The sequence below is a fragment of the Castor canadensis genome, chromosome 9 (genome assembly GCF_047511655.1).
Source record: "Castor canadensis chromosome 9, mCasCan1.hap1v2, whole genome shotgun sequence".
Classification (NCBI taxonomy): Eukaryota; Metazoa; Chordata; class Mammalia; order Rodentia; family Castoridae; genus Castor; species Castor canadensis.
In genome coordinates this window covers 152,024,172-152,036,507 of record NC_133394.1, presented here as the reverse complement: position 1 = coordinate 152,036,507, position 12,336 = coordinate 152,024,172, and the positions used below count along the sequence as shown (strand labels likewise).

General features: G+C 51.9%; 1 protein-coding gene across 8 annotated transcripts in view; it reads left to right on the top strand.

The window, feature by feature from the left end:
• The window catches only part of Ablim2 (actin binding LIM protein family member 2), a 139,685-nt gene extending 136,277 nt beyond the window's left edge, over window positions 1-3,408 (top strand). For 7 of the 8 annotated variants that reach the window (XR_012435883.1, XR_012435888.1, XR_012435887.1 and 4 more), the window contains one exon: window positions 1,724-3,408. Coding sequence is in view for 1 of the 8 variants with exons in the window: in XM_074042686.1 (XP_073898787.1) it covers window positions 1,724-1,837 (114 nt within the window). In the remaining 7 variants the exon portion in view is untranslated. The remainder of the gene's footprint in view (window positions 1-1,723) is intronic. The other variant, XM_074042686.1, reaches the window with a different exon arrangement.
• Window positions 3,409-12,336: the final 8,928 nt, after the last annotated feature.

Genomic DNA, 12,336 nt, shown 5'->3' with positions numbered 1-12,336 from the left:
GCCTTTGTGTGTATGTCAGACTCCAGGCTCAGGTTCAAGCAGCAGTGGTTTTTGTGACACTGTGTTCTGGGATTCTTGACTTCTCTCCTCCAGATCACAGGATAGCTGGGCTCCAAAACCCAGTGAACATTACACAGATTTTGTGCCATTTGTGAAAAACACAAAGGGCAAAGACCAGTATTTATGGTTTTCAGAGGTTACCAAATATCTCCTCACCCGTTTTCTCTCTTGATCATTACAACCTTTAGTATTCGTTGCTTTGTTTATAGTTGAAGAAACTGTACCTTTTTTTTTTTTGGCAAATGTTTTGTAATTGTGGTAAAGTGTATCGTTTTGTGGTAAAATTATACATTTTGAAGTATACAATTCAGTGGTATTTCATACATTCAGAGTGTTACACAACCATCACCACCATCCAGTTCCAGAACATTTTCATCACCCCAAAAAAACCCCACGCCCACTAATCAGTCGCTCCCCATTCCTTTCTCCGCCCTGCCCCTGGCTGCCGAGGCTCTGCTCCTGTCCACGTGGCTTTGTGTGTTCTGGAAATTTCAAACAAAAGGAACCATATAGCTCGTGGTCTTTTGTGTCTGGCTTCTTTCACTAGGCCTAGTGTTTCCAAGACTTGTCCGTGTCCTGCTGTGTCAGAACTCCATGGAGTTTTGTGGTTGATGATACTGTGCTGTATACATGTGGTGTCAAGCTTTCCCCTGAGGCTACAGGGGAAGTAGGTGGCAGGAGGTCACCCAGGTCGGGGCCTGGTGTCCTCCTGCCACACCCTATCTCTTGGTTCTTCTGCTCGGCCCCTGAGGTGGTGGTGGGGCAGCACACACTTGGAAAGTCCCAAGCTCCAGGCAGGCTTGTCAGGGGAGGACAGCCCTGGCACACTTGAGTGGGCCTGAGGACTGAGAAGGAGTTTCTCAGAGCTCGTCAAGGAAGTCAGGGAGGAGCTTCATGGAACTCGCTCTGACTATCTCAGGCCATAATGGACGTGGTCAATTCCCCAGGGGCTTCCGTGCCAGGCCTGAGGCTTTAGTGCTGTCCTGCACTTAGGCAATTCATCCCCAGGACTCCAGGAGGAGGCGAGCACAGAGGAGGCCCCTCGTGCAGCTGCCTAAACTGAAACTCCCCAAGGCCAGCTACACAGCACCCCAGAGGCTCTGGCATCCAAGCCCTAGTCCCCAAGTGGTGCAGGTCCTCCATGGTGTCACCAGCCCAGAAACTTGGCACAGAGACACAGAATAACGTGCTCACAGATCACACACCAGAGGCAGGGTTCATGCTGGGGCTTGGTCTGGCCTGGCCTGGCCTCTTTGTCTCCTTCCTTTGCTGGGAATTGGAGATGAAGCACCACCCACCTCCAGCTCACAAACAGCAGCTGTGATAATTGAGCAAGGTGACAAGTATGACCACCTAAAGAAATCCAAAAATGCCAGATACGTCCAGTCAGGCAGGCATCCTGTCACAGGGCACATTTGTAAACTTGGTCCCTAGGGAAGGTGTGTCTATAGGAGTCACGGTGCTGACCCCAGCTCTGTGCTGGTTCCTATGTGTCCCTAGCTGAGCGCATGTCCTCTGGGCTTGGCACCTTCACTGCAAAGAGGGAATTCGGAGGAAGGGCATCCTTAGAGCCAGTCCTGCCCCAGTCTGGTGCTGCAGTGAGCTGGCCCAGTGGGTACACTGCTGCAAAGCCATTAATGGCCCTATTTTCCCTTGTTTGAAGAGACACCTGTCACCTGAGGAGTTCCAGGAAGTGTTTGGTATGAGCATCGAAGAGTTTGACCGCCTGGCTTTGTGGAAGAGGAACGACCTCAAGAAGAAAGCCCTGCTGTTCTGATGGCAGCAAGCCTGGCACAAGGCAGAGCCAAGGGACTCTGAGCACTGCCAAGCCCTTCCTGCACCTCGCCCTGGCTTGTCCGTGTCAGTGGGGCAGGTGGGGCGCTTGGGGGAGGCAGATAAGCTGGCGGGAGGAGGCCCCCAGCAGGTGCGGCCCATTTGTGCCAGTGACGCTCCCATCTGTAGTTTAGGGCCACAGCGACAGCTAGACCCACTCCTTCCCGCTCCGGCTTGACATGGGACAATGCAGCAGCCAGCTGTCACAGAAGACGCTTCTGAACATCCAGATGGCCACAACATCTTCTGCATTCCTGGAGTGCCCTGGCCCCTGTGCTGTACACTTGGGTTTGGCGGTGGCCAGGACATGGGTAGAGAGGTGGCATATGCTGAGTACATAAACCAGCATGCAGCTCCTCAGAGCTGGCAGGGCACAGCCTGGCGGGCAGGCTCACAGGCTGGGGCAGGAGAGCCAGCCTAGGTCTGGGTGCAGTGTCAAGTGTGGGGGCCATAAGTTTTTGCAGCTGTCCGTGACAGGTCTCTTTTTCAGGCCTTATGTCAACCTGACAGGATGCCCCTGCCAGTGCTCTGTGCACTGCTCCCTCCTTCCAAATCACCCCCTAGATGCCTAAAAAATATCTTTCAAGTAACACAGAAGTTTTTATTTTATTAAAAAGTATAGCTTCCTTACACATAAGACGACATATATGCAGAGTTTAGTTTTACGGCCCCTCTGAAGGGGAGCGCCTCCGCCTTACACCCCACTGTGCAGGTCTCTGTGCTTCCGGCCCCCCTCCTTCCCCTTTGTCGTTTTCCCTTAATATGTGTCACACAGACCACTTTGAAGACAGTCCCCTCTGAGTAACGCTGTTTGTAAATACGCGTGAATCGTAGCCACCAGTTCCCTGGCTGTTATGTTTCCAAGTCTCGGAGAGAAAGCCCACCCCAATGGCCAAAGCCCTGGAATAAAGGTGTCCCCACAGTGGCCTGGTTCCCTGTGGCTTCCCAAGTGCCATGTGGCCTGTGTTGCTCACCTTATCCACTGAGATGTAAGCCCCACACGCCAGGGACGGGGCACTAATGCATGTCCCCGACACAGACACCAAACATTTGAGAAGAACAGAGACACTGCCTCTTGCAATCAAGCAATCAGGAGTGGGAGGCTGGCTGACCGGGCTCCCAGTGACGGGCATGCATGTCTGTAGTGATGGGTGGGTAAGGTGTGCAGCCATTGCAGGGTGCTGACCGAGTGCCCTGGGGATGAACACTGAAGCTACTTTCCCCGCCCTCCGTGTACCTTGGATGTCGCCACCACAAGTCATCTTTACTCAGCTTCCTCACGCCCCAGAACACACCAAGACCTGTTTGGCACTCGGCTTCTCACGAGTCTGACTGGGCCGTTGGGGGCTGGGGGGGACTTTTGGCACCTAACATGCTTCCTGCCACTTAGCAATCCAAGCTGAGCAACTGGAAACCCCCATTTCCTCATTCGAGCGCTGTCATGTCTGATCCCTGGGAAAATAAAAGGCAACGCAGTGTAACTTGTGAAAGGACAAAGCCACTTTTCTGAGTGTGTGTGGTTTCTGAAGGCCCTGGGCAGTTCTGCAAACAGTGCTTGGGGCAGCCACAGGTGGGTACATGGGGCAGGACAGGACCCGGAGAGGGACAACCCACCACCCAGAGGCTGTGACGAGGGTTGGAACCTCGACTTGCTCATAGCAATCCTCAGCCCTTTGGGTGGGCACCGGTGACGAGTGAGACCTGGCATCTGCCTGCCCCATGTCAGAGTAAGGAGACAGACCAACAAACAGACCTTGGCCAAGATGGACCTCTGCTCCATAGAGAAGGCCCAAGGGGTCCCCAATATGTCCCCAAAGTTGGGGGATGCTTTCTAGAGAAAGTGCTGCCCAAACTCAGTCCTGACAAAGGACTGTGATTGGAAAGCATCTCAGGCAGGTAGAACTGAAGCTGGGAACACTCTTGCAGGTTCTGGGAGCTTTGGTGGCTGGTTATGGCTGAGCATAGGGCTGGGGCAAAGGCCAGAAGAGAACAGAATGCAGGCAGAGGTCCCACTGGGGAGGGCATATGCCATCCTGAGGTTAAATGGCTCGTAATCTTTAATCTTATGCCAATGACATTAACGATTCTTGTACATTTTGGGTTTCCCCCCAAAGCCTGTCCAACACATAACCTACCCTCCTTAGTAAACAGCACCACTGTGTACCCAGTGACTCAAGCTGCAAGCGGCATGTTCTCCTCCATCCTTTCCCCTGGCGAGTCCTGGTCACTCCGCCTCCCGAGCACCATCTGCTTCTCTCCATGTGCACAGTCGCCTCCACAGAGCCATCCCACACCGGGACACTCTGAGTGCGGAAGGTGACCCCAGGTGGAGGTGCTCACATTCCTGTCCTGGGCAGAGCAGGACATGTGGTCCAGGTTATTTCACCTGTCACACAGCTGACCCCATTCCCACCCTTCAGGCAAGTCATTTCCCACCCTACAGCCCGAGAGGTGCCCCAAAACATCCACCTACTCACGCCAAGCTCTGAGTGAGCCAGGCCAACTGCACCTTTGCTATGTTCCTAAAAGTGTCCTCCCACTTTCTCCCTCCCAGCATGTCCCGCTCTTCTCAGGTCAACGCAGAAATCCCTCCTCCAAGGCCCACTGCTGACTCGAAGCCCCCAGCCTTCTCAGAATTCCTCACGGCGCCTTCCTCGGGCCTCCTGTGTGGTAATGGGCCTTGTCTTTATTGGCTCATTTTTCCTTCACCCAACTCTAAGCCTGTGAGGGTGGACATGCGTATCCCTAGTGTACTGGGAATCCCCTACGTGTTTTATAGCAAGGCCAGCACCCATCCAGATCCCTGGCCTACCCCAAAGTGTCTCAAGGTGTAGAGCTTCTAGACCAGTGCCGCCCAGTTTCACTTTCTGCGATGAAGGGAATGTTGTAGATTCATGTCTCTGACACTGCATCCACCAGTGCGACTGAGTTTTAAATTTCAATGCGTGTACATTAAGTAGCCATGGGTGGCTAGTGGCAGGGCACAGGAGACGACTTCACAGGAGCCCTGGGGTCTGTCATTCCCATCTAGAGTACAGGATATATGAGCACAGCTGCCGAGCACCTTGTGCCTGGCCCTGCCCTGGGTGTGGGGACATGTGGCGAGTCCCATTCCCCCAGAGCTCGTGAATCTGCCTTCTGAACTCTTCCCCCCACACTGGTTTTCCTCTGCCCTCACACACAACAGTCGGCACAACTGACTCTGACCTCTGGTCATCAAGAAGTGTGTTGAGGAACCTATGGCACCAGGGAACCCTAACGCAATTCAACTATGCACTCTCTACCTGGGGACAGTGTCAGATCCCACAGGCTGAGTGCTTTGTCCTCACACCCCACCCAAACCCACACGCACCGCTTCAGATCCCATTGGCTTTCCCTGTGCTCCTGACTGTCCAGTCGTAAATCGGGTTCCCACAACCCCCTCTACGGGGTTGATTGATCTGCTTGGGAAACTTGCAGAACTTTGGGATGCACTATGTTTACAGGTTTATCATAAAGGGTATTACCAAGGATACAGATGAGGAGAGATAGGGCGAAGTGTATGGGGAGGGTGCCACCCTCTGGGAACCTCCCCATGTTCTGCTGTCCGGAACCTCCCAGACCCTGTCCTTTTGGGCTTATGAGTTCCGCTACCTAGGCATGACTGATGGCATCACTGACCATGAGTGATCACCTCAGCCTTTTGTAGCAGCCTCCCCTCCTCAGAGGCAGGGGTATGGGGAAAGTTCCAACTCCTAATCTTGCCTTGGTCTTTCCTGTGGCCAGCTCCCATCCTGAAGCTGGCTAGTGGCTTCCAGCCATCTGTCAGTTCATTAGCCTAGAAAAAAAAAATCACTTTGGAAATTCCAAGGATTTTAGGAGTTGTGTGCCAGGAAACAGACAAGACTGAATGTATATTTCACAATATCACACTCATCTATCCCCAAGATCCAAGGCCAAGTTTGGCTCTGTCTTCCTTGTCATGTTTGCCATGGCACTTACTTTCCTGAGACAGCACCAGCAAGAGCTTGTGTCTGGATCCCCCAGGACAAATGGAAGCCACCAGGGTCTCCTTCCTGTCCCTCTCCCCAGTGGAGCTGTGCGCTGCCCACTATTTAAGCCCCAAAGCAGAGCTTCTGAACCCACTGAGCCTGGAAATCCATGGCTGGTCTTAGTGTTTGACTCAGAAGTGACACATGTCAGGCTCATCCCAGCTACTCACGAGGTGTTGGTAGAAGGATTGAGGTCTGAGCCCTACCCCTGGCAAAGTCATGAGGCCCTATCTGAAAACTAAAAAAGGAAGTGACACGTTGCCTTTTGTCGCAGTCCATTGGTCATGACTGGTCACATGTTCTTCCCACAACTGCAGAGAGGTCCAGGAAGCATGAGGATTGTGTCCAAGAAGGGGAGAGGGCTAGAGCCACAGAAAAACATGGCTGATTCCATATTTGAGGCTATACACAGTCTCTGCTTCCTCAGGCCCACCCCAGTGCATCCAGTGGCTTTTCCTATGAATTCCTCAGCAGCTCTGGCTACCAACCTCTTCAGGCCAGCCATCTACTCAGTCCTCCATGAGAACCTGCCCACTGGCCGGCATAGGTCACCAGCTCTCCAAGTCCCTGCCACATGTAGCACCCCTTCTGGAGGGTTTTCACTCACAAGCAACATGTTCTTATCACAGCTTGCTGTCCACAGCACAGGTGATGGGACAAGAATGGCCCCTAGGTCATCTACAGAGATGACCCCCCCCACACCCCAGTGGCCTGGTGCAACCATAGAGATATTTAGTTCTACATGAAAATCCATCTACTAGGCAGAAAACACCAGGGAGTGGGCAAGAGCAAGGGGCACCCAGGCCAAAGCCATGAGCAGCAGAGGCAATGGGAAGAGAGAAGGAAGTGGGAGAAGGAGGAGGGGAGCAGGAACAGCTGGAGCTGGAGGAGCCAAGCTGCAAGCCAGGCAGACATCCCGGGTACTTGGCCTGTCATGTGCTCTGTACAAAAGCCCACCTGGCTCCCTGCAGCTTGTGAACCAGAGACAGTTCAGTGCACCCATCCCCAAACCCAAGGCAGAGTTTTGGGAACCACCAAGCTGGAAGATACTGCCCAGTGCGTTTTAGATTCCAACAGTCTTCAAGGATGGTTCGCCCATCCTCGCCCCAAACCTGGACCTAATCCCACCAGGGTGGAAGTCAGTGAAGCCCGCCTGTAAGGCCACGTAAGGGTGGGTCTCCAGACTCAGAACCTGCCTGGACCCAGTCACAGTGGGAGACAGAAGAGAGCCATCCAATCCAACAGACTTCTGTGATGCATCCTCTTGGCCCAGAGGAACTCCAGCCTTCTAGAAGAGGAAACTGAGGCCCAGAGAGAGGCCTGATCTAACATGTCGAGGATCACTAAACCGTAGGTGTCAGGCTGAAGACGCACGCCCCACACTCTGGGTTTTGATAGGGCACCTCACCTTGCCTGTGTTTGCCTGAAGCAGCCCTGCCCAGGAGGAGGCGAAGAGCCTGGCCTGCAGTCATCCTCTGGCCCCCTCTGGCTGCAGGTCTCCCTATCAGCTTGGCAGAGAAACCCCTCATGTGCCTGGAGGAGCAGGTGGGCCACTGGAGTATGGGTGTGGAAGTGCCCTGAGCTGCCTCCTCCCACACACACAAGAAGATCCTGTCCCCTCCTGTTCCCCCCCCACCACACCACCATAGGTCACCTGGTGGGAGGCTGGATTCCCAGCTCATATGGGGTCACTGAGCACTGTGTTAGTGACATTAGCTGTGTCTTGGATGGTAGAGAATGGTACTCCTGCCAGGAAGTCCTGGCCACGGGGACCTGAGGCTGCAGGCTGCTTCCTGTCACCTTAGTTCTTATAGACCCCAGACAGCCCCAGCCCCAGAGGACAGAGCATCTCTGACACCTACAGTCACGCCTCTGTGCAGTGGGCTTCCTCTTGGCCTTAATCCCAATGGCATCCCTCCCTCCCTCCCTTCAAAGTCACCATCACAACCTCCATTCTGAGCTTCCGGTCCCCCCATCCCATAGTTTGGGATACTATGGGCAGCTCTGCTCCCTGCTATGGTCTGTACAGCTCCCCTCTCCTAGTCCCCAGAGGGAACCCAGAAATCAAGTGGGTTTGTGCAAGTTGCATGGGTTACATACAGCTGCATCGTTCCAGCTAGTCCTCTCCTCCCAAACCCCCACGTCCAGAGTGAACAGAAGCCTGTTGCTGGGCGAGTGGCCAGGCAGGGCTGATGGAGTCAGCGAGGGTTCTGGGGGAGATGCTGCCAGGTGCAGTGCCTGGGTCACAGAGCTGGGAGGTGTCCCCAGTACAGAAGCACTTCTGACAAATGGAACAGGAAAAGAGCAGGGCTTTCCTGGGTGCCGTTAGAGGCACCAGGCCCATGGCTGAGCTCGGTTTGGGGATGACGAAGGTTGCCTGAGCCCTGGGCTGAACACCATGCTCTCACTCCATAGCAGGCCTGCCTCCCGCTAGTCGGCCTTCCCAACACACCTGGGTATCTCTCCATCGCCAGACACCTGTGCTGCATCACTCCTGCAGAGCACAGCCATCTGTCTCAAATGCAAACTGATGAGCCCTGGGGACCTCTGTACACTCCTTCATGACCATCTCCTGCCCCTGTCTCTCCCTCCAGCCTCTTTTTTACTGCTCCCCTCTGTGCCCCAGCTTCGTCTCAATTCCCTCTCAAACACTGCATCCTGTGCAAAAGCTGCCCCACGCCCCATCTGGCAAACTCCTATTCATCCTTCAATACCCAGCTGAGACGTCTTCTTTTCTGCAAAGACTTTCATGATACACCTCCTTCTTCCCCAGCTGTTACGCCCAAATAATCCAGTTCCTCAACATATGATGTTTCTCAAGCTGGGTGCTGACAGATAAATAGGAGACAATCCCTGGTCTCAAGGACTGATCTTGAAACTGTGAAGGGGACAGTCACAGCAGCGGGCACTGCAGACAACAGGAGTGTGGAGGAGGGGAGGAAGAAACCTGGCATGAGAGAGGCCTCCAACATCAAGTTCCCCAGGAGCTGTGTCCAGCAGGGTAAGCAAGGGTCAGCCAGTGAAGGGTGCAGCCTTCCAGGCAGAGGAAACTGCGCAGGCCGAGGTGAGGACAGGAACTGTGTGGGGCATCCAGGGCCAAGCCAGTGTGAGTCAGACATTTCTCTATGCTCCATGACAGCCTGCCTGCGTCTCAGAAAGGACTCCGCCACATCAGCTGGGGACTATTCCTGCTCTCTGGCAAGGAGACACCTGCCCTGAGCCGCCCAGGGCTCCTCGCACTCACCACTTTTGAGTCATCTGTAGGCAGCTTATGCAGATGTCTGCATCTGGGGCCTGGGTGAGCCTGGAGAGTCCAGCAGTCAATGCTGCCTCAGCCAGCCAATGAGATCTCCACCAATGCTGGGGACGGGGTTCTGAGGTTGCTCCCTTCTAGGATGGTGCCAGAGGCCCACAGTGCCCAGCTGCTCATACACACACACCTCCTGATCCCAGCCCTGTCCCCTAAGTCACCTGTTCTCAAGGCCTGACCTTGTCTACTTCCAGCCTCACCTGCCCAGGAGGAGGCAGCTGCTGACCCTCGGGAGGGTTGTGGGTCTGTGTCATTCCAGGACATTCCAGCAAGCAACAGCGAGCTGAAGGTGGGGCTCAGGCCATCCTGAAACTGCAGCTGCTATGTCAAGACCATAGAGGGTCTGTGACCACCAAGAACTCCAGCACTGTCCTGCAGATTGACAGCACCCTCTGGCTACTGGTAGCATCTGCTGTAGGTTGATTATGGGTTGTACCTCCAATGTCCATGTGTAAAGGCTTGGTTCCCAAGGGAGCACTTACTGGGAGGGGCCGTGATCTTTAAGAGGTAAACTCCACAGGAGGTCCTTACATCACTGGGCGTGTGCTCTCGAAGGGGTGGAACCCCTCATGGCAGCTGGGAGACAGAGAGAGAGAGACAAGAAGTGGCTTGGGTCCCACTGCTCCTGTAAGGGCACATTCTCAGTGCCCTAACTTCCTTCCATAAGGTCCCATCTGCTGAAAGCTCCATCACCACCCAATAGCACCATGAGACAAGGACCAAGCCTTTAACACATGGGCGTCTGGGGACATTTAGAACCCAAACCACAGCACCTGCCAATAAAACCTATGGCCTGAGGGAGAAAATGAATGCATAAATATAAAAGTTTAATTGGGTTGTGACATGGAATAGCTAGCTTCTCACAGATCCCAGAACAACTTTTTTTTTAAGTATGAAGAAACAAATGTAGTGCATGCCGCCCCATCCTTCCACACACCATCTCTCCTCTGTTCAACAGCACAGCTCTGCACAACTTCAAATAGACACGAGGAAGGTGGGTGTCTTCCTCAGGACTCTTCTCTCTCCAATCCCTGCCCAAAGGGCAGTGTTGGCTCTCGACTGGCGTATTCCATCTTGTTCAGGAAACCATCGTACACATCTAGTTCTATTTTATTAAGTATCTTCTAAAAATCAAGGTGATGAATTTTTTTGAAGTTCCTTTTCAGCATTCTCAGATATGCTCATACAATTTTGCTCCTTAGAAGACCTAGGATCACAATCTCACGTTAAACGGATTTCCTAACATTGAGCCATCTTTGCATTCCTGTGATAAACTCTACCTGGCCAGGACTTACCTGTTCTTTTTTTTATCATTATAACAGAATATGATAATAATGAAGTATTTTATTCTGTCTTTTATGGGTTCTTTCGTTCTCTTTGCTATGGTTTATTTCAAAGTTTTACTTCAACATTCATATGTGAAATTAACCTACAGCAAAATGTCTCTCACGGAGGTCTCTAAAGAGATGTTTATATATCTACATACTTTGGGGAAATCATTAAACTCTATAAAACAAGGGAGTGGACTTGTATAAATGAACTCAGCATACACATATTGTTTAAATTAGTAAAGCAATTATTTTCTTCCATTGTTCCTGAGAAGGTTTTAACATGATATCATGCATTTTGCCATATTCATAGGAATCCCATTGGATTTGGTGGGTGTTTCATATAAAACATAATTAGAGAAAAACAATATACACATTGCATTGGAATCTGGAAAGAACCAGAAGTATAAATGCTCTTTAAAAACTATTTTGGCAGGGTGAGGTGGTGCACGCCTGTAATCCTGGCACTTGGAAAGCTGAGGTAGGAGGATCATGAGTTCAAACCAGCCGAGGCTACATGGAAAAACCCTGTCTCAAGGAAAAAAATATTTTGTTGGCAGAAAGGGAAAAAAAGACCAGTCCATTGAAATGAGTCATTTCTAGTTAAACCTCACCATCATTTTTTTTGAGACAGGGTCTCAATACATAGCCCAGCTGGGCTGAAACTCAGTATCCTCCTGCCTCAGCCTCCTGAGTTTGGAATTATAGGTGTGTGCCACCACACTGGGCCGAAGCCTCACGGTTTTCAATCAAGGCCTGCCCATATGTCATTTCTCAGATGTTGTCATTGTCATTGCCACCATCACCATTCTCATGTGTTAGGAGATACTTTTACCAATAGTTAAACAGTGCTTGCACTGGGTATTTTATAGATCTTGTATGATTTAATTCTCTGAACAGTTTTGTAAAATAGGTACTATCATCTCCATTTTACAGCAGAGGAGACTGAGAGGGGCTGAATAAATGGCCTGAGAGCCACAGCTGGAGAGTCTGTGGCTCCAAAGCCCATGCCCTTATCCCCCTGACAATGGGGGATACCTTATTGTCTAACTTAACCAACACAACAAGCCCATTTTATCTATGAGCAAAATGACACTCAGAGACATTAGGTGACTAATCTAACAAAGGTACAGCTAGCTGGCTGGTGGTGCCATGGGATTTGAGGAAAGTCCACTGAGCTCTCATACCTGTACTCTCTAGTCACTTGTGTCCCCACTTCTCTGTCTTCCACACACAAGGATCAAATTCATCAACTCAGAGTGATGACCATTATGTGGCCATTGTTTTTAGGAAAGAGCCTTAAAGATGGAGGGGGACTGCTGGTTGGAATAGATGTTTGCATGAATCATGTTCTGGTGTCAAGATGCACAGCTCACCTCACTGCCAGAAGATAAACCCCGGATGAATGAGTGTGTGGATGGATGGATGATGGATAGATGGATGGATGATGGATGGATGGAGAGCTTAGTTGGAATAAGCAGCCTCACAGATCAGAGTCAGAGTGACATCTATACAGTGGGGGTCTTAGAGACCCATCAAGTCCCATGCTGGGGTTCTACTGGAGGGAAGCCTAAGACTGAAGGAAGAGAAGAGACAAGACTTCTGGAGCCTGGAGCCAGGTAACAGGTTAATGTGACCACCCGGGGTGGTTCAGACACAAATCCCTGTGTGGAGGACTCATAAGAAAATAAAAGGGTTTTGTGTGAGCAATGGTCTGTTCTAGAAGGAAATATCAGCAGTTTGGGGGTAGGGGCCCACACCTACGTTTTGCCAC